We start from the raw sequence: 23470 nt of genomic DNA, 5'->3' as shown, positions 1-23470 counted from the left end.
AAAACACTCAAGAATGTTTCCCAACCAATTCCTTTTCTTTGTACGAGACACTATTAAAAAGAAAATACTAAAAATTGAGCTCTAGCTATATCTTTCATATTTAATCTCTTTCCCTAAAAAAAAAAAGACATGTTTTTGTTATCATAATGATACGGATTATTTATTGACTTTATTCATAACTAATATTCGTCCGGAACCTAATCATTTTTAGTAAGGTTTTTTTCTTTTAATCACATTTTTTTCATCCATAATATTCAAATTCGAGAGGAGATATCCTATCAAAAGTGACTAATTAAGTTTGTCAACAGAAATTAATCATTGACAAAATTGATAAATATTTTATATTAATATGATATTATAATATAATTTTTTATGGAAAATTGTTATATATACGATGAATTTGATAATTTTTATAATAATTATTTTAAAAAATATATTAAAATTTTATCAACAAAAATATATTAAAATATTTTTTAATTAATTAATTGTAGAAAAATTAGAATCATGTTGATCAATATTTTTAAGAACACTGATTAAGGAATTATTAATTGAAAGCTCTAGACTTTCAAATTGTCTGCATACAAAGAATCCTGATCGAGTAAAAGCACACATTTAAAATTAAAAAAGAAAAATCCGCATTTAAAAACCCAGCCAGAAATAGCCGTTGGCCATTCGTAGTGATTCAAACTCATTTCTTAAAAGCCTCCTTCACTCCTAAAAAAACCAAGAAAAAAACAGCGTTCGTTAAGACGATGGGTTCAGAGAAGCAATCCAATGCGGAAGAAGAAGAAGGTGAAATCCCGGTGCTAACGGTGCTGAAGAACAACACCATCCTCAAAAACATCTTCATCGTGAACAAGCCCCCGGAGGAACAGGCACGTGCCGATCACGTGGACGTGCTCCTTGTTGGTCGTCACCCGGACTGCGACCTCATGCTTACTCACCCCAGCATCAGCCGCTTCCACCTTCAGATCCGCTCCAAACCCTCTTCCAGAACCTTCTCCCTCCTCGACCTATCTTCCGGTATTCAATCACTCGCTTTTCTTTTTCTTTTTTCTCGCTATCAATAAATAAAAGAAAACAAATGAGGGTTCTTGAATGTTGATGACGTGGCAGTGCACGGGACGTGGGTTTCGGGGAAGAGGATTGAGCCGATGGTAAGCGTGGAGATGAAGGAAGGTGAAACGCTGCGGATTGGGGTATCCAGTAGGCTTTACCGTCTGCATTGGATTCCGATTAGTCGCGCCTATGATTTGGAGAACCCGTTCGTGGCGCAATTGGATTCGGTTGCAGAAGAGGAAGAGGAAGAAGAAGAGGAGGAGGAGAAAATGCTGGTACGAATACGATATCACTCGCTATGTTTGCGAGATTGTTCTTGATTCTTTTTATTAATTTGCTTTGAATTGTTTTGTTCTGTTTGGGAGTTTTGGTAATTGAATAGGATGGGATAATTATTTGAGGTTCATAAATAACATGAATTGAGTAAGGGAAGCATTCGCATTTTAAAATTAGTTAGCGCACCAAGGTGCTGACAAGCTCGACTTAATTGCTAGATGGTTGAGTCTCTTAAACATGTTCAAGTGTTAAGGGGTTTGATTACTAGTCGTGTGCATGAAAAAAACTTTGATAAGAGAGATAAAATCCACTTTTGTTGATCTCTACCTCTCAGTTAAACATTAGTCTTTCAACTATGAACTAGGAAATACTTTTAGTGTTCATAAAAGTGAATACCACACAAGATGTTTTGTTTATTTTGAGAGTATTACAATAATTAGATAAAATAAATTATAGTAATTTATTTTGTTTTGAATGATTTGAGTTATGACCTTTAATAAAAGGCTTTGTTTATGAGAGCTAAGACTCACTTTGTTGATTTTGACGTCTCAAAAGATGTTAGACATTAGTTTCTGGCTGTCTGTTATGGAGTACTTTTAGTGCTCATAGAAAAGATACCAGAAAAGGTGTGGGCATGTATTTATGTCTAGCTTCATTTTATAGTTTTCTTTTTACATTTTTAAAAAAAATTATTTTTAATTTTTAATTTTATACAAGTGCAAATAGAAGTATTGCAATGATTAAATAAAATAGTATAACATTACAATATTATATTGTTTTTCTAATGATTCGTGTGATCACCTTTAAAAAATCAGTTCTCTTTTTCGATTCATATTAATTTATTTGCTTTATTATTAGCCAAGTCTTGTGTTATAGTATTTTTTTAAAATTTGCCACATGTCCCTTTGTCCAGGTTGTGTCGTAGACTTAAATATTTATTTCGTTGTTTTTTGTGAGTAATGCTTGAACTGAGAGTCATACTAGGCGTTGATTGATCCATGTACCAGGCTTGCTTTTCGGTTTTCTGTTGTAATTATAATATGTTCTTTACATTTCTGTTTTTGGGACCTGCAGAACTTGAATTGCTGTCCTGCTGAAATGGAAGAAATTGAATCAGTGGATTCAGTACTTGAGGATCTCAGTTCTTTATTCCTTAATGAGAATGTGGAACTAACTGTGACAGAGGAGATTCCCTTGGAACCTTGGATGCTGGAAGACATGGTTTCTTTATATTGTGAGGAAGAAAGGAAGAGCCCATCAAAAGAGGAAGCAATTGGAATCCCAAGTGACCCTTTTGGAACTGAAACATCATATTTGCCTACGATATCTGATGATGAAAACAATTTGTGTGACTCTGTAAGCCAGGTTCTATCACCACCTTATGTGGAATCACTTGTCCAATGTGATGACACACTTACAGAAAATTTGTCTGAGACTTCATGTTTGCCAGCTGTGGAAGCTGTTTTGGAGACAAAAATGCTGCAATTCCATAGTCCACCTGATACATTTACTTCTCCATTGTCATCTGGTCATGAGAATTCGTTTGAAAAGCATTATTTCAGCTTGCCTGTAAATACAGCTCCTTCATCTCTTGATGAGGAAAGTGCACCTGAAGCTGTAATAGTGCCTAAAGAAACTGAATGTGAATCTGAAGATGATGAAAGCATTATAGATATTTTTACAGTTCCAGAATCTCTTCATGCAGCTGAAGATGTAATAACACCTAATGAATCTGAATCCGAATGTACCCTCAGAGATGATGGAAGTGTTACAGATGCTTTTATTGCAGGAGCTGGAATTTTCAATTCTGAGGATATGTTTCTAGCAGTTGAGGAAGTTATGCCTGGCACCAAAGTTGAACAAATCAAAATTGTTGAGAAAGATATGTATAGGTCACTGTCACAGCTGCTGAATGATAAATTTTGTCAAGACCAAGGGCACTCACTCAATGAAATGGTTCAAGATGTTAGAAACAAGCACACAGATAGCACCTCCCCCACACTGCATCAGATAGAATCAGTCAATTTGTCAGTGCCAGAAGTAGTTTTGAATATTATGAATGAGGATCAGACCCTGCACTCTGAAATGGAAATCCTTGAAAGCTGCGTAAAAGCAGTGGAGAAAACTTCAACAAATATTTGGTCAAGAAGAGGTAAAGCTACTATTGCTCCTCAGGTTCGAACTAGCAAGAGCATACTGAAGAATGCAGCCAATGTTGAAGTTGCAATGAGCAGTGAGAAGGATATCAGAAACAGAACAATCTCAAAGAATCTTTCCTCTGTTCTGGATGGGGAAATAGAAGAAGAAGAAGACGAAGAAATTTACACTCCAGATAAAGAAAACATCAGTCCGAATACTCTCCACTTGCAATTTTTAAAGAAGGTTAAAATAGAAGAAATTGAACATTCCAAGTCACAAAGGTCACAGCGCATTTCAGGGGATACATTTAATTGCGATATCCATCCAAATGAAAGCATAAATCCCACTTTATGCAACATGAACAAGAAGGATCTTTTCTCTGTTTTGGATGGGGGGGAAGTAAAGGAAAAAGAAATCTTCATTCCTGAGGAGGAAAACTTCAGTCCAAATGCCCTTCAATTGTGGCTTCTGAAAAAGAAGGGTAAGGTAGAAGAAATTAAACGTTCCAAGTCACAAAGATCACCCCTTTCAAAGGGTACGTTTAATCATGACATGTATCCAAATGAAAACATAGGCTCCACTTTATGCAACATGAACCAGAAGGATAGCATAAATAGAACAATTTCAAGGGATCTTTTCTCTGATTTGGATGGGGAAGAAGAGGAAGAAGAAATCTTCACTCCAGACAAGGAAAACTTCAGTCCAAATACCCTTCAATTGCGGCTTCTGAAAAAGAAAGGCAAGGTAGAAGAAATTAAACATTCCAAGTCACAAAGGTCACCCCTTTCAAAGGGTACATTTAATCCTGACCTGTATCCGAATGAAAGCATAGGCCCCTCTTTATGCAAAATAAACCAGAAGGATATCATAAACAAAACACTCTCAAAGGATCTTCTCTCTAATTTGGATGGGGAAGAAGAGGAAGAAGAGATCTTCACTCCAGATAAGGAAAACTTCAGTCCAAATACCCTTCGATTGCGGCTTTTGAAAAAGAAGGATAATTTTTGTCCCAACTTATATCCAGATGAAAACATGAGCCACACCTCAACCAAAGAGAATCAAACTCTAAAAGGAGTCCAGGGTCAAAAATTGAAAAGAAAGCCATTCAGCAGCCATATCAAATTCGCACAGGAGCAAGATTATAAGGACAGAGTGGAAAGGGTACCCTTCCAATCACTGAAGATCTCAGGAGACAAGAGAAGATCAGGCACTTTTTGTCCTGTTTCTGCTTCCAAAAGCCTTCATTTCAGTAATTGTGGACAAATTTTAGATCAGCGTATTAACCCTTCTGTAAGTTGACATAGTAAAATATCACACATTCATGTTTATTGAGAATGGTTCAATACATTGTTTAGTGTATGCTTACTTACATCTGTTTCATTTGCAGGATATTAGTGGGGTGCCAAAGAAGAGCAGCTGGGACATGATTGTGGATACTACTTCTCTTGTAAACAAGGAATCAAGGAAAGCTATGCAGCTTTTACAAGGTCTCAAAGGGACTCGGTTAATCATTCCAAGATTGGGTAATGTGTTTTAATATATTATGTGCCTTGTTCTTTACTATTTCAAATGAAGTGGTGTTGTTTCTAACAAATGCAGTTATCACTCTGCAATGTCAGTCATAGGGGAACTTGAACGTATGAAGAAGCAGTTCACAATTTTCAGAAGAATTTCAGAGGCTTCTTTGGCATTGGAATGGATTGAAGAATGTATGGTGAAGTCAAACCGGTGGATTCATATCCAGAGCTCAGTGGATGAAGGAAGGCTAATTGCTCCAACCCCACCTGCTTCTCCTCAGGCTCAGTTTAGTGAAGAGAGTTGGACTTCTCTTTCACCCCAGAAGTTCTCAACGGAAATTGCTTCACCAACAGTAGAAGATCATATCCTTGATTTTGCTCTTCTATACAGAAGAAACAAAAATGATGGACAACTTGTCCTGCTTAGTGAGGATGTCACTTTGAAAATCAAATGCATGGCAGAGGTATCACAAATTATCTACATAACATTACTCCTTTCATATTACTCTACTCTCATATTTTAAGCTTGTGACTGCTTCAGGGGTTGCTATGTGAGCCAGTGCAAGAGTTTCGTGAGAGTCTAGTAAATCCATTCTCTGAGAGGTTCTTGTGGGATAACAGCGTTCCTCGAGGACAGACTTGGTCTTGCCAAGACGACGTAGTCTTAAGGGAGAAATATTGTCGTTTAAGGAAGCCATCAAAGGGTGTTGCAAGCGGTTTAAAGCTCATTCTGCTTCACAACTCTCAATATGGGCTCTGAGCCAGTGGCATACAGTTCAGTTGAGCGTGCTGAACAGTTTTGATTGACCCGTTTTCTCATTTGCTGGTAGCAATGTCTTAATTTTTTTCTTCTTGCAAACATTTACCTACAAATATATAGCAAACAATATTTTATTTAGCTTGGTAGCAACGTTTTAAAACCCTCCTCGCAACAGGGATTGTGAATAGTATCGCTAGCTACATCAAAATATTTTTTCAGTGTTTTCTCCTTAGATGTCAGTATAATGATAATTGTTTTACAATTTATTACTATAACATATATGATTTGTTTGGATAAACAGCTTAAATTAAGATCTTACTGAATAAGTATTTATCATGTAAATAAATTTTAAATTGCTTTTATAATCCAAGAAAAAATAGGATTAAACTATCTTTTGTAAAGAATTTATTTGAAGAACAAATTGTTTTGTTTAGTCGGCTGTATAGTTAAAGAATCGTTTTCAATTTCAACGCCAACTTATTTAATGCCTCATATATAAATTTATGTTTTTTTAATTTTGATTCCAATAATTTTTTTTTTTCATTTTTGTTTTTATTTTTATTTTTGTTTGATGTAAGTTTGTGTTTTTTTAATTTTATTCTTTCCTATCAAACATATTTTTTTTTATCCATAAAGTTTAGACTTAAAATTTTGAATAAATTTTTAGAATCCAACGCTATTCGAATCAATGACATTTGATATAAATAAATAATTTTAAAATATAAATTATATTTTAGATTTATAATAAATAAATTTATATTGTGATACAATATTATTTTAACTATTTATAATTTCTTTTAAAAATATTAAAATAAAAAATGAAATAATAATTTAAGAATATTAAATATATGAACAAAGATAAAAAAAAAAGTGATACGAGATCATCAATTTTTTTAACTTAGTTATTTGTTAATCAAATTAAAATTAAAAATAAGAAGTATAGTTTAAAAAATAAAATAAGTGCTCGTTATATGAAATTAAGATAATACATTTGATAACAAAACCTAAAAATTCTCTCAAAATAGTGTTTCAGATTTATAATAAATGAGTAGATTTAATATTAATATAAATGGTTGAAAATATTTTTTCTTCTAAAAAGATAAACTATTATTTGTGGGTTAACAAGACTATTATTTGGTTTCGTTTTATGAAAAAGGCAATAAAATTGGTAAATACGTAAAAGATATTTTTCATTACTTTGACATTATATTTTTCAAAAAGATTATTCTTTATATATCAAAATGGACGAAGTTAAAGACCAAAAAAGTAACATTCTTTTTTTTTTTTGGTAAAAGCTTAGAAGTTACCAAATCATCTTGTACTTCTCGCCTCTCGGCTAATTCATTTATTTTTATGCTCTGTCAAGCAGAGCTACCTTATGCAGGAATTAGAGGATTCATAAGAATCTAAATAATGAAGCCTAGAGTAATTAGTATAACCATAGGCATGAGCTATAACAATATTAAAAGCACGTTTAAATTAGCTTATTTTGATTAACATCACAAGAGAACTAACAAAGTATTTTTTTTGTTTTATTTTTCAAAAACAATCACAACCTCATGAATCTGGTATTAAGCAATCATCCAATTGCTCACATGGGAGGCCTTCCTTCATCTAACAGTTCTCGAGTTTGCTCTCTATATATACTGAATCTCAATCATATCCATTCGCAGGTTTCATTCATTGCCTCAAAAATATCTTGGAAATATGTTAGCAACTGGTTGACCCAATCAAGTTTGCTGAAAAAGGTTTGGACCATGAATTTTTAATCACGTGTAGGGTTGTCGCACATAAATCTTCAAAATTGTACTAAGTTATCAAAGTCACATAACTAGGAACTACAAATTTTAGGCATGCTAGTTCATCAGAGTAACAACTAGATATTGTGTTAAGGTGGTGGTAGGCAAGATTCTATTTGCTCTGTGTGAATGCGGATGACAGCTGGAGAAAGCTTTTCCATGTTTTAGTGACCAAACATGATACCGACAGCATCCCTAGAATGCAAATTCACATGTAAAATTGCATATCTAAAATGTTCCAGCATCATAAAGAAGGTAAAACGTAAAGTTAGTATCATTTTCTTAACAAAGGGATTAAGAAGAAGAATAGTGATCATTCATATCTGAATAGAAAAGTAAACAGAATAATCTATGCTTATAATGAATAGTATCATATGTTAATGTTAATGTTTGCAGTGATTTGCAGACTTCTCTGCCCAAAAATTTGGAAGGACGTGAATTTGATAGAATATACTATTTTATAGGGGTTACCTGCATGGATTTAACCATTATAAAAGTTATGTTTGTCACTGTATCACTGTTGGATAATCAACACTTCTTCAAATAAAATTATTTGTACCCATAAAAGATCGTGAGAACACACAAAGATTATACCGTAGAAAAATAATAACAAACACAAGAATTTAACATGATTCGGCACCTCTTGCCTACGTCCATAGAATGGTCTCAAAAAGTATTTCACTATCACAAAAATGATTACAAAATTATAATTCACCTCAAATAGTGTATCACTCTACAAACTTGAGTATTTCACTCAATGATTACAAGAAATGATAACACTCTCACACAAAGACATTTTTCTCTCAACAAAGAGACTTTGTTTCACAATCTCTTTTTTCACACATTTTCTCTTCATGTATTGTGTTTCTTCATTAATTTTTTTTTTATGATGAAGATTGTCACCAACTATAATAAATAAGTTCTCTTGGAAGTTGAAACAAAAACAACTTTTAATGCATCCATTCAACTAAGGTTTATCTAGTAAAATGTAATCTTCCACTTTACATTTAAGTCACCTAAATCTTAATAATAAAAATTTAATTTCTAATATACATATAGATTGTGATTTAGCTTGAAACTCTACACATCGATTGGAAGCTCCTTACTTTCTTCCAAATATTTGAAGAAGGCAGATAGTGCAATTTTATCATTGAAATTGTCTCTCTTAACCAACCACCCCTCAATAAGTTGGACATTTACATCCCTGTCAGAAATTGTGAGCCGTAGTTATTAAAGAAACAGGATAGTTGAAGATGGGAGAAACACAGAATAACAGCACTGATTAATAATTTATTTGCATTAAGTGTGTTCTACAAGTACACAAACTGAGAAAACAAAACCACAAAAGCAAAGATGTGAAGGAAGTTTTAGAAAGAAACATCAACACACCTTTTCAAGGCAAGCACTTTATAATTTCTCCGTAGGTAGCATGGTTTTTAAGGGCATCGTGCGCATATGGTCTGCCTACAGTCCTTATTGCAGCTGCATTTAATAAAGTTTCCAATGAACCATGCTTTTTAATAAGTTTTAGAGCAGTCTTCCGACCAAAACTAGGGACCAGATGTTGGATACCAGGAACACCATCAACCTCATCACCTACAATACATCCTACACAATCACAACATACATAAATCGAGATGTTAGTCATAATGGCATTACCATTTAGCCATTAAGTAATAACACAATTTTTAAACAGTGTAAGAAAAAATCCACTACGTTTTATTTTATCTCTGCAACCACAATTCTTCATGCCACATGGTTTAGATCAGCATACTTGAGATTTAGTTAGTGAAAAGCCCATTAAAAGGTATCTAATCAACATAATTTGTAACATAAAGCTTATTCAAAATAATTAAAATATTTTTTCATAATAGATTTTTTTTGTATAACCAAGAAGTAGTTGGGACTTCTTATTTGACACCCAACTTATCCCCCCTCCCACCAGATTGGCCCATTTGGATGTAAAGTGATACCACTAGTGGCCATTCCATGCCCAAGCTAGGGATTAAACCTCATTCCTTGATTAAAGCAATAAGAAAACAAAGAATGAAAAGAACGAGCCAGAAGAAGAATAGGAAAAGGGAGAGCAAATGAGAGAAGAATGGAGAGAGGAAGCCGCCATAGCGACCGAATGAGGGATACTAGAGAGTAGAGACCCCTCTCCCCTCTCTATGGTGATGTCAAATGTGGTCCCTTCGTTGATTTGTTTTTCGTCCACAAGATTTGTACTGCTTCTCTGTGCATTAATGCATATTTTTCTTTCCTCTTTTATACATTATGTTCCATCTTCTTGACCTTAAATGCTCTTTTTGAGAGTCCAATTGGTCACACAATCTTTTTTTTTTTTTTACTTTTTCTTTTTGCAACACTACACAAGTAAAAATAACAAATTAAACCCAAAGAAAATGATAAGCATGGTTAGAAATTAGCAATTGAAATCAATAAACAAATAAATATGATCAGGACACAGTGATTAATGTTCCAACAACGATGTAGGTTTTGATGGCGGTGTTGCATCACTATTAAAACACTAGATTTCCCATTAAATACTTGTAGTATAAGGAATAACTTGGGTCATACTTCTTGAAGACAAAAACCGATTGATTTTGGTCTTATTTTCAAAGACTAAAAGAAATAAAAGGGGAAGGGGTTGGCTCGAAGGCAATCAAAAAGTATTAAGTGAAAAATGAATTAATAAAATCACCAATTTAAGGTATCCAAATTTGATTGCAGGGTTTATCATAGTCCAAAAGGGTATGCAAATTTCACAGGCATGTTTGTCAATTTGAATTTCACTAGATAATCATATAGAAATTAATTAACAAGACTGAAATTACAATCACAATTATGAAGTAATACTAATATCAGAAGCATGGTTTAGATGATATTTTTAGTTAAGAAGTATATATCAGAAACTATACATGATTCAAATATCATCAAAAGATACTTTGCTGAACAGAAGAATGAAGAGTGAAAAGTCTATATTTTTTCAAAAGCACACACCAAAAACATTAGTATCAAAAGTCATACTTTAGTGTCTATAGAAGCACTTAACCTAGCAGCAAGTTGTAGAGAAGATCGGAAAGTAATCAAACTTTTGTTATAATAACACTCTTTAATTTGTTATTATATTTAATTATAAGTATTTAATAATATACTTTGCAACAAATGCAACTTAGAAATTAATAAAATAAGAAAATTGTGGTTATTATAAAAGAAAGACCAAATTGAAAAGAGTTTAATAATCATACAAAAATTTAAATGTTGTGATCTTTTCTCGTCAATATGTAACTAATGTTTTAATAAATCAAATACAGAAAAATTGAAGACAATGAAAGGGTTAACATTTGAATTCTATCCTGATAAACATACGAATCCATCATCTCATTTTTGTTCATTTCCCCTTTCAAAAACTCTTCATTAGTAGTGAAAATTAATGCATAATTTTAATGTTTTAGGCCAAACAATCAGACAATATTCAAGTGCTTGGTGAGAACTATCTACATTTTTCGTTTGGTCATTTGCATATATAATGCAATTTGTCATGCCTCATTAACTGTGGGGGGCTAAATCATGGAGCCATAAATCCAATGGCCACAAATTTTGAGTAGAAAAGAAGCCAAAAAGACATTTTGTTTCATGGCAAATTGTTTGGCACTCTAGACCAACATCGTTTACTTGGTTTATACTCTTAAACTAATAACTTGCCTCTTTTTAACTATTTGTTTGTTGTATGCATACCAAGATCTATGCACTCTTCGTAACGTGTCACTAGAAATCACCATCAAACTTGAAATCGTGGTGACAACTGGCCATGTGGAACCCCACCACACTAGAGAGAGATGTAACCCAACCGAGTTGTCTTAGATTCCTAGTGGTTCAATATCCCTTTCATTGCTTAAATGGTCAACACCAATTTGGAAAATAACTAACATACAAATTACTTCCTCCTATCAATCCGGCGAAAATAAGCATCCCTTGGCTGCCCTTAAAGGTATAGGCTACTTCTAATTATGTACAATCTAGAAATTACATCACATCTCAACACCTATGATTACATTAATTTCATCAACCTTTAATCATTAAGGAAGGACAATTATGGTACCCTCTTACATAGTTATGGAAAAATTATTTTCTAGGTTTGTCATTTTCTCACTTCACTTTACTTTCTTTTATATAGATTGTGTCAATTATTGTTTTCATAATAATAAATTAAGCAGTGGAATAAGTGCTTGTGTTAGCTTTTGCCTTCTGTTATGTTTAGGCACGCATGGCCCTGGCCTACCTATGAATGGCCAAGATCTTCCTTGAAAACGTAAGTGAGCATATATAGAGTGTATGTTAAAATTTCAATAAATTTTCATTTCAAAACGTTAGCTTAAAAGAGTATATTAAGGGTTTTTTTAATAACTTTTTTTATAAGTAGTTATAAGAGATAAAAATAAGAAGTAGAATAAAATATAAATTAAGATTTTCCGATAAGCTAAAATTAATTTGTCCTTAAACTTTAGAGATGCTAAATGAAGATTTTTTTTTATAAAAATTAAGTGCAAGTTTATTTTAGCTGGTAGGATAAGTTTAATTTTTTTTAATTTTTTTTATTTTCTTCTGATATAATATAGAACATATATATCTTTCATGAGATCCTAGGACTGTCTTCCATAGAGATAACTATGATCTAGATCATATGAAAAGAAAATAAGAAACAAACACTTAATACTATATTACTGGCATTTCTTTTAATCTTTTTTGTAGTGAATAAGAAAATGCATGATTTTCTAGCAGTTGAACTAAAACCTTCTTCTAAACAACTTTCAGGCCCACACACTCCCAAACCTACCGCAGAACACGCATTGTTTTTCTCCCTCTCTCTAATATCGTATACAAAGTGCTGATTGGCCAAGCCATGGATACAGAGGAGTTCAGTTTTCCTAGAATCAGTGATACTTGTGCACACAACATTGATTCACCTCCTCTATGGAACCTGTCACCAGCAGCATCTCCTAATCCCTACTACCAAGGAAACAAAAGAGTAGAAAATGAGTGTTTTGGAGCAAAACTAGTAGCAGCTGAGGCTCACAGGAAGAGTTTTTCATATGTGGAAAATAGAAAGAAAAGATTTGGTTTAGAGGAGGATGAGAACAGAATGGACATGTTGTGGGAGGATTTCAATGAAGAGTTGTATTCAACAACAGGGTCTGCTACCTCTTCTTCAAGGGAAGTGGTTGAATTAAGATATGCTCCAGCATTAACTGTTGCAAAGACCAATAATAGTTCATTGCTTCCAACTAAGAACAACAAGCCTGGCATGGTGGTGATTGTGAAGGTCATGAAAAAGTTGTTCTCCATCAACAATTCTCAAGGTAAATCAAGAAATAGAGTGAGATAATTCTGTGATCATTTGTCAATCAGGTGGCAATTGGGGTTTTGGGTGCATCAAGGGGGTTTAACTTAATTAGTTTAACAAGATACAGAGTTATTGTAAACTTTTTAATACACATATTTGATATAAAAAAAAAGGGTTCTTGGGATGATTGATTTAGAAAGAAATTTTCTTGCTTGATTAGAAAGAGTTTGAGTCCATGGGGGGATTTGACTAATTGTGCCTCTTGAAAAGCTAATGTACATGTATATAGAGAATATAAATTATGGATTCTTTGATTCATTGTTACTAGTCACACATATCCTTTTTGTTTTGATTTGTTTGGCGTACTAGTTTGAAGATTTAGCCAAACTAATGAGATGAAGTAAATAGCCAACAACATGTACGGGGAAATTGCCTGGAAATCTCTAGTTTGTGTTACCAGATAACTGTGAAGTTTAGGTAATTGACCATATTTAGAAATTGCTTTAGACAAGTCAACATTTTCTTGGGTACACAAAGCTCGTTGTTTAATTCAACAGTTGGTCTCTCATTTCTATCATTCCTTGTACTAATTTATGAGCATTATAGCTGTGGCACGAAATCAGTACTTGTCAAATTGAACTCTATACCTCCAAAACTGAATCAATTATTGTCAATAGCATCCCAGTTGTTGATTGATAATAAATGCTTAAAAATATTGTCTTCATATAATCTGGAAATGGAAAAAGGCTTCTTTTGTCTATTTTAATGGCAATTTTGGACAGACAAGCAATTTATTTTGGGCCGTTTTCACTTTGTTAGGTTCATTGTTCGTTGCAATTTCCAGTTATCTTGGTATGGATTTGTTCTTTATTTTTGAGAAAATTAGTGATTTTTCTTTTATTCCGGACTTTATTTATTTTCCATTTATTCCACAAGGGGCCACGATGGCTTTTTATGGAATCGCGGGTCTCTTTAGTAGTTTTTATTTTGGGTCGATTATTTTTTGGGATATAGGTGGTGGTTTTGATATCTTCAATAAAAAAGGGAAAAAGGACTATTTTCAAATGAAAAGGTGAGATAAAACAAATTAAAAACAAGAAATAATCTATATTTGTTTATATCTGAGAATTTCTTAGTGTATGAAAATAGGAAGAATAAGACATTATAATAACACAAATTGTGTGGTTAGCATGTTGAACTCAACAAATGAAGTACTATAATTAAGTTTATATGTATGACGTTCATTATAACACATAATTAAGATGTTTCAAATTTTAAGAATTGAAAAAATCTTTCATATCATATTTTTATTGTACGTTGATCATTGGTTGAAAGAATAAAAAAAAATTATGAATATTTATAGCTTTCAACAAAGAAACAAGAGATTATGTATGATGAAAAAAAATGTCAATTTACATGAAAAGAAAGTAAGTCTTATGAAATCCTAAAGATTTGAATAAAATTATTGAATGTGTATTTTCTATCAAAAAGTTTTATGAAATTTATCCTAATAAAGAATTCGTTAAAATTTATATATTTTTAAATATTATAAAAAAAAATTAAGTTATAAAAAATCTTAATTAAATACTGACGAACTTTATCATTTTTTTAATAATCTTAATTGAATATTATAAAATTTATTTTTATTTTTTAAAAATCTATAGAATAATACTTCAAGATTTTTTTTAAAAGAAAATCTTTTAAAATCCTAATTGCATACATTTTCCTTAAAACAAGTTTATTAAAGCATAAATATGATTATTATTTAATTTAATTAAGTAAAAACACAGAAATTAAAGGAAATTTGACTACCCTTATCCCCCCTCCACCTCCTTTAGCAACGGCTTCATCTCAAGCTTCTCCTCCCTCTGCTAGTGCTGCACCCTCCATCACGCCAACGTCATTGTCTTCCAGCGCAAGTTTTGCCGCAATCATCCAAATAAATTCAAGAATTATTAGGTTTTTATTTACATTGATATGATTTTGATACTAAAAAAATGACAGATTAATTCTAATAAACTGTAATGCCCCCGGTGGAGGATAAACGTGTAACTTGCTGACACGACACCAAACTAGTATGTTCCTAATGTTTTGGTAAAAATATACATTAGTTTATGCCTCGCGTAGCAGATACTAAAAATGAAACGTTTGGAGTTTACATAAACTTTTTTGGAGATGAAATATTACTAAATTACAGGATGAAAATCTTATTTAAGCTATAAACTTACCTATTTTGTTTTCTAAAGTGAATTAGAAAGAAAGGAAGATCCGAAACAAAATTATTTCCCTTTGGTTGAAAAGAAAGGAGAAAAAAATATTGAAATTTGAATTAAAAATAGAAAAATAACATTTGTATTTTTAATTTCATTTTCTATTTCTTCTTTAAATAAATAAATAAATAAAAAATACTATTCATATTTTCTCCGGCAAATTCTACCGTCCACGGGTGAAGTGAAGTAGTTAGTTTAAACCGTTGGATGTCAAATTAAAATAAACAAACGGTGAGATTATGAACTGGTTAACAGTAACTCCATTTACTTATAATATTTATTTAATAAAAGTTGTATTTTGTACTGAAGTAGTGTCGTTATTATTTAGATTACACTGATAAGATCAACTTTGTGTATTTATACTGTTGCAAGTCACATAATAAAAATATTACTGTAATGAAATTATTTCGATCCACATGACCTCCATCTCTGCAACATTGTAATTTAAACGCACAGAAAGTGTTGTTAAATTAGTTTATTTTAGTAAGTATGGAATTATAATTTTAGAATTTTAGGTTAAACTTCAAGTCTTATTATGTCTCCTGTCCGGATAAATTATTTAATTAAAAAATAAAATAAGAAGTGTAATAACAGTATTAAATAAGAAGGCAAATAAATATTTATTAAAATATTGAAGAAAAAAATAGAAATATGCAAACCTTACTTATTTAGAGAAGCATAAAAAGGTGTTACAAATTCAAAATAAATTTATTTTCCAAATTAAAAAATAAATACATTTACCATGCAAACAGTTATATTTTAATTGAATATAGTTAAAAATTAGTGAAATAAATTATAAATTAAATAAAATTAAACGACTTCTGAAAAACACATAAAGTGAAACATTTATTTGGTGTTGCTACCATATGTGATCAAGTAGCGATATAAACTGCTGAAGGGCATCATGATTTATGAACGTTTTCCTTTCCAACGGCTTTTCTATTTTTTCTTTTTTAGGTGGATAGCTTTTCTATTTATAACTATTGAAAATGAAATTTCTATAAATGTGACTATTGGACCTAAACGCTTTTAGCTTGTTATTTGGAATTACAGCACGTTAAATTTGATTCATGTTTCAGATAAAAAAAAAAATAATTGTGGATTTTTTTGCTTCTTTTAACTTGTTAGTTTGATGTAGTTGTTATTAGCTCTACAAAACGCGTCATATAAAACATGATCAACATGTACAATCAGAATCAGAAACATCTCAATACACATGTGGTTAGAGATTAGATTTTACAGGTTTATCTATGTCCCAATGCATGTATATATTCCTATATATAGCAACTAAGGTGAAAGGATTCCTATGGAGGGTGGCTCACAATAGAGTCCAAACTATGGATAACTTAAAGAAAACAAAGATTATTCCAATTAAGCGATTCAAATTAGTCTTGACTCACCCTAAAAATACAAGGGTCAACAAAAAAAATATAAGCATCTCATTGCAGAGATTTAGCATAGCCTTTAAGTCTTAAAGACAATTATTTTGACCGAAGAAGAAAAACGCGTTGAAGTACCAATTAATAGTAATTGTGTATTTGTGTGTGCATGTGTGTAAATCATGGGTAGTAAAAATAATAAAAAATTATAAAATCAAAACTCACTTCAAATAGTATAAAAAAATATAAGTGAAAAGATAGTTTCATTTATTTATTGAATAATTTTATTTTTTTAAAATAAATTTATAAATTAGTCAAATAAATTATAAATTAACTAATGCTAGTTGTAAAAAAATATATAGAAAGTTTCTTTTCACGCTTCTATTGCTATCCTATTTTTTCAAGTAGCTTTTATCTTCTGCTAAAGGTAAAAAAGAGCGATTCCTTACAAACATACTTATTTCATACGTCATGGCAAAAAATACATATTTGGTGTGTAATAATATTTCTATTAAAACTTTTCTTTTTCATTTTTTTTCTAAAAATGAATTAAATGGCATTTTGGTTAATTTCTAGTTATATTTTCTCCTCTGCGCTTCTCTTCTCTTCTCGTATAAAAGTGTAGTATAGATGCAGAATATGATGTTCAGGAATAAGATTATTTTGTGCATATTATTAGGAGGGATGATCAAGCCTCACTTATTTTAGGAATTGAAAGAAAATTTACAAGAAAATCATCCCTTATTTTCATTTTCACTTAAATGTGTTTGGATAGAAAATTTTAATTAAGGAAAACAATTTATCAGAGAATTTAAATTTCTTTAGTCTAAAATTCATTATTTAGATTTTTTATGAAAAATTTAAATTTTTGAAATTTTAAAACAGAATTTTAAACAAATAAAATTGTGTAATTTTAATTTCCTTCTAAAAGGTGAGAAATTGAAATTATCTTCTTGATGGAAGAATCTTAAAAAATGTTCATGTATTTCCTTTATAACATTCATGTCACCTTTCACCTCAAAGTTTTCGAAATCAACTCGCGATTCTTCTATCACACCGATGATCCTCTTTTTCAAGAAACACTGTCTGACTTCACGGAGCATCGATCGAGTGCGGGCGTAGAGGACACGTAAAAATACACCAACCAGTTAGGGAAGGGGTCGCCACTGCCTATCACGCGGTAGAGTAGGTCATCGTGTCCCGATTCTCCTACGGCTCCCCATACCGCATCAAATATTCTTTTCTTTGGAAGCACACTAACAATATTTTCTCTTCTCTTTGCATTCATTTTCTTTCATCCACACAATTTTAATTTTTTTCATCCAACTACAAAATTTTGAAAATAAAAAAATTTCAATCGAAGTATTTAAAATTCTTAGAATTTAAAATTCTTTCATCCAAACACACTAACTAAATATATTTTTTTTATATAAAAATGTCTAATTAAGTTAGCTAAAAGTTAATAGATTAATATAGTTATTGAATTATAAGTATTTGATAAAATAAATTGTGAATTTTTTTGATAAATATAAGATGATATAAAAAAATACATGTTTAAAACATATTTTTAGGTAATTATAAATTTAGGTATTTTTGTTCAAATTTGAACTCTTCACATTTTTATTTCAAGATTATTTTTTAAAAAATAGAATGATATTGAATGCGATGGTAACCGAAGAATTTATTAAAATGTTGAAGATGAAAACAAAAATAAATTACAAAATCAATCATTCCTAATTTTTTAGTAGTATCAAACAAAAGTTATAAATTAAAAGATAAATTTATTTATCAAATACATTTATTTTGACTTAATAAAATTATAAATTAACAAAATAAACAAATTATAATTTAACTTCGATTTATAGCTTCTCATTTAATAAAGTAGCCGTAAGTTTCTGCCAAGGGGCAAAATGAACATTTCCTTACCAACAAATTTGGTTCCTCAACCCCTAAACTATATGTTCTTCGTTAATTGTGTGTTTAGGGGCAAAATGAATGTTTCTACGTTAATTTATAAGTACTCATTTAATAAAGTAGCCTCAAGTTTCTGCCATGGAACAAAACTACAAGTTTTGCATTAATTATGCATTTAGGGTCAAAATAAACTTTTCTACATTAAGATTGAATTACAAATACGAAGTGAAATCTCACGGTAGAAATGAAAAAATTGAACATCATATATTTTGAGTTAAAATTTGATTTTAAATTTCCTTATTTGATAATTTGTGTTCATCGATGTAAATCTTGATATTTCCTCACCTCGAAATTCCCCAACAATTAATTTATAGTCACTCATGTAATAAAGCAGCCTTGAGTTTCTGTCAAGGGGTAACGTTTCCTTACCAACAAATCTAGTTCCTCACTCCTAAACTACACGGCACTAATTGTGCGTTTAGGGGCAAAATAAATTTTTCAGTTCATAACTGTTGAAAATGAAATTACTACAAATAGTATGTCTATTCCACCAAAACGCTTTCTACATATTAGCTAGTTATTAATTATCAATATATGTACAATCAGAACATGTTATTGGAGATATTTGATCGCCATATCCTTTGAGTCTAAAAGAAAAGATTAAAAAATAGTTTTTTTGACCGACGAAGAATGATACTTCAAAATTATCAATAGTATAAACGTTTACCAAATAATTGGTGTGTATAATCTTACTATCAATAGTATAAACAGTTTTTTTTATTTGTGTGTGAGTTGCCTGACCAATACGAGAGGCGCTATTTCTCATTTTTACGTGTCAAAGAACTAAAAAAAAAAAATGCGTGAACCGGTTCCATCCGACCGGGAAAAAAAGCACACAAAAAATAAAATAGGATTTGCACCCTTATAAATATGCCTAAGTACCCATGTTTGACATTTTTTTTATTTATGTGCGAGTCGCCTAAGCCATACAAGGGACATTATTTCTCATGTTTGCACGTCAAGAAACTCAAAAAAAATAAAAGCGTGAACCGGTTCCATCGAATCGGACCTAGAAAAAAAGCACAAAAAAAAGGATATGCACCCTTACAAATATGGCTAACTACTCATGTTTGGAAATTTTTTAAAATTATGTGCGAGTCGTCTAAGCCATACGAAGGGCGCTATTTTTCATGTTTTCACGTCAAGGAACTCAAAAAAAATAAAAGAGTGAATCGGTTCCATCGAATTAGACCTGAAAAAAAGCACAAAAATAAAAAAAAATAGGATCTGCACCCTTACAAATATGTCTAAGTACCCCTGTTCAGCATTTTTTTTTATGTGCGAGTCGCCTAAGCCACACAAGGGGCATTATTTCTCATGTTTGCACATCAAGGAACTCAAAAAAAATAAAAGCGTGAACCGGTTCCATCGAATCGGACCTGGAAAAAAAGCACAAAAAAAAAAAAAAAAATAGGATATGCACCCTTACAAATATGCCTAAGTATCCCTATTCGAATTTTTTTAAAATTATGTGCGAGTCGCCTAAGTCATACGAGGGACACTATTTCTCATGTTTGCACATCAAGAAACTAAAAAAAAAAAGTGTGAACCGGTTCCATCGAATCGAACCTGAAAAAAAGCACAAAAATAAAATAAAATAAAAAGATCTGCACCCTTCAAACTATGCCTAAGTATAGCTAAGTACCCCTATAAAAAAGATTGAAAGGGTTTATCATTTAATTTTTAGTAAAATAAGTGATTAAGGTATGCCTGATGTTTAAATTACAAAAATGAAAGCTTCAATTTTCTTAACTAACGTTTTCAGTTCAAGTATTATAAATAGAATATAAATACTTATGTGTTTGAATCATTGTTATTAATATATAATTACTTATATAATTAAGAAAGAAAGATGAGAGTGAGACATCATGAGTTTGAATCATTATTATTAATATATAATTACTTATGTGTTTCTATCATTATTATTAATATATAATTACTTATGTGTTTCTAACCAGCTTATAATAGAGAGATATTAATCGGTCAAATATTTATTTATGAAATTATTTAAATTTATTTATATGATATTAATCTTTAAGAAAAAATAATTTCATAAGATTTCAAAGTAAAATTAAATTATTAGTTATTTATTTTTTTTAAAAAAGAAGTAATTATATAAATTTATTATTCAATTACTATAATAATAACATACTTTAACTATTTTACATAATTCTGAACATATTATAATTACTCATAAAAGTTAAAAAAACAATTAATTAGTACCAACGACATTAAGCATCCGTTTTTCATATATAATACACATAACAAATGGGTCACAAACATAACAAAGCGAAAAAGACTTGTTTACACACTAACACATTACATTCACTTGAACATGATGGACACAAATATAATTTGCATGAAACACCGCAATATATAATTAGCATTCAATCCTACAGCAACGTAATCATCTCGTCCTCATTTTCCATAACCGATTTACTAAACAGAGCCAAAATTTCTATTGGCACAAATTGTTTTCAGTAATTAGACTCTACCAACACCTTCAGCACGTCATCGTCAGATTTCAACTCAATAATTTCAAATTTTAAAACTTTGTCGGAACACTCCAAATGAGCAGTTTGTCAAAAAAACAAACGTCTTACAAGTTGGGATTCATGAATCCCATGAGGAGGATTTCCTTTAAGTGCTACTTGCTTGATCAAATCCTTCAGTTCATCTATGGTACATCCCTTTGGAATATCAAATTTTTGGAGATTTTTTCCTGTGAACGCGTAACCTACAAAGTTGTTTTGCCGTGACATGTTCCACCTTTCGTTGTAATACAGAACCGCATCATGAGTAGGGGTCATAGTGCGTTCAAGTAAGTTTAAAATTTCATCTGATGTTCTACCAACGGTGCATAACAACTCAATCGGTCCAACACATGAAAATCGATCATTACACATTACCATTGTGTTCACATCCATGTCATCTTTCAATTGCATACATTAGAAGTAAATTTTGTTACTTGTATCTTCGAATGGTCGCCGGTAATAAATTTCATCCACAACTTGATTGTCGTTTAGCTGAAGGGTGTTATGTATTCTGCTTTTAAGAGTTGAAAAATCGCACATGTTTGGTACTCGCATGGGCACTGGAGTTGAACTTTGAAAATAAACCCCACACTCATTATGAATGATAGTAGTATTTACCGTAGGTAGTGAGTGATGGAACCATGGAAGAAACTCGCTGCCCAGATCTCACACTAGTTGCCAACAGGAGATTCTATCACGAAATATTGCACATTTAATGTCCTGTATTTTCTTTTATGCTACATTTAATGTCATTTTTTTTGTCTTTGCAGTATTAGTGTAATTAATTTTTGTCAAGAAAATTGATGGATCATTTTTTATGTTTTTTATCCACTAGACTGAAATCCGATACCTTAATCAAAAAGATCAAACTTAGTATCATTTGGGCTCATAACTTTTTATATTTAATGCCCTTTATGCCCATCACCAAATTCTGATGTTTTGTCCTCCGTCTATTAAATATAGCTGGACCAGGAAGGTAAATTCGTAAATGTCTGAAACTTTGGTTGCTTATAGTGCCAATAGTGCATTAAGCTTTGATGAAGTTCTACATTAGTCAAACTACACAGAAGAAGAGAAATTGAAAATCATGATATTGGTATCATGAGGAAAAATGTGGCTGTGAGTTGTTTCTTTATTTGATTTGATTTGTTTTGCTTTATAAAATATCAGCTTCGTTCGCGTGGGAAGAAGGGAAGTGTAGCCACTTATGAAAATGTGTGTTGATAAATGTTTTTTTTTTGGTACAATTGATAAATGTTAATTTAAAAAGTTTCTATCGACGTCTTTATTAAAAAAAAGCTTAACGAGTTCCTTCATATATTTTTTCTTTCAGATACCTTGGATATATAAGACATTTTTATTTTTTAATATATAATCTTATATAACCTTAATTTAGTTTAATATTTTGATTTGATATTATATTATTATTTAGTATATTATATAATATAAAATATGTAAAATTGAATGTTAAATTATTCCTTATATGGTAAAATAGTCAATAAATTTATTAACTTCAGAATAATAAAATTGGCGATGAATTTATTAACTGCATAACATTTTATTCTTTATTCTTTTGTTAGAAATAATTTAGCCATGATACAATTTAATTTTTGAATTTTCCAATTTAATGTTAAACTAGTCATTTTATAGCAAAAAAAAAAACCCACATTGGAGCATTTTATAAAAATAAAGGTCCAAGTTAGACCTTTCTATTGAAAGAGAGACCAAATTTAATAAAATAAATAGAAAAACCAAAGTAGTGATTTAGTCAATATGGAATAATTGTTAAGTTTAATATTAGTTAAGAGGAAAAATAGTTTTTTTTTTTGTTACAAGAGTAAAAATAGTCTAAAACGTGTGAAAATGAAAACTTGAAAAGTGATTTTTTAAATATAATAAATAAATATTTATTTTAATTTATTATCTTTTATAATTATTTTTAAATTTAATTTTCATATTTTTAAGAAAATATTAATAATTAAAATAATTATATATCACATTAAAATGGTTGATTATAAATTTAAAATATAATTTATATATTTAAATTTTTAATTATAGCATAATTTTCACATTAAGGAATATATATTTATCTGAAATTTTAATCATATAAAAATATTTATTTTGTATAAGAGAAAGACTATTTTTAAGGAACAATTCAATTTATTCATAAAAAAGGAACAACTCAACTTAAATGATTGAATGACCAATTTTGAAAACTAAATTGCATATTACATATTTATTCTATTATAAAAGTAAATGATTTTTTATGAATTAAAAGTTCAATAATCTATAGCTATAATAATATATAAAGGAAATATCATTAGCATTAACTGCTTTTTTATCTTTAATTTTTAAGATCATTTTACCCTTAATAATATGAAGTATTACATAGATATTAATTAATCCACTCGATCTT

General features: G+C 30.6%; 2 protein-coding genes and 1 long non-coding RNA gene across 3 annotated transcripts; 2 read left to right on the top strand and 1 right to left on the bottom strand.

Moving 5' to 3' along the window:
• Positions 1 to 671: 671 nt before the first annotated feature.
• On the top strand, positions 672 to 5977 carry LOC114383769 (FHA domain-containing protein PS1-like). The gene is made up of 6 exons (XM_028343510.1): positions 672 to 1023; positions 1117 to 1334; positions 2410 to 4764; positions 4862 to 4997; positions 5094 to 5455; positions 5533 to 5977. The coding sequence occupies exons 1-6, from the start codon at positions 753 to 755 to the stop codon at positions 5749 to 5751; spliced, it is 3561 nt and encodes a 1186-aa protein (XP_028199311.1). The 5' UTR covers positions 672 to 752; the 3' UTR covers positions 5752 to 5977.
• A 2234-nt stretch (positions 5978 to 8211) lies between these two features.
• LOC114383766 lies at positions 8212 to 9777 on the bottom strand. The gene is made up of 3 exons (XR_003660600.1): positions 9267 to 9777; positions 8940 to 9158; positions 8212 to 8754 (listed from the first exon to the last, which is right to left on the bottom strand). It is a non-coding gene; the product is annotated as an uncharacterized LOC114383766 (long non-coding RNA).
• Positions 9778 to 12155: 2378 nt separating this feature from the next.
• Positions 12156 to 13228, top strand: LOC114383756. The gene has a single exon (XM_028343488.1). The coding sequence runs from the start codon at positions 12457 to 12459 to the stop codon at positions 12937 to 12939; it is 483 nt and encodes a 160-aa protein (XP_028199289.1). The 5' UTR covers positions 12156 to 12456; the 3' UTR covers positions 12940 to 13228.
• Positions 13229 to 23470: the final 10242 nt, after the last annotated feature.

Source organism: Glycine soja, chromosome 2 (assembly GCF_004193775.1).
Source record: "Glycine soja cultivar W05 chromosome 2, ASM419377v2, whole genome shotgun sequence".
Taxonomy (NCBI): Eukaryota; Viridiplantae; Streptophyta; class Magnoliopsida; order Fabales; family Fabaceae; genus Glycine; species Glycine soja.
Note: the sequence above shows the minus strand (reverse complement) of the source record. Positions and strands in the feature narration are given on the sequence as shown.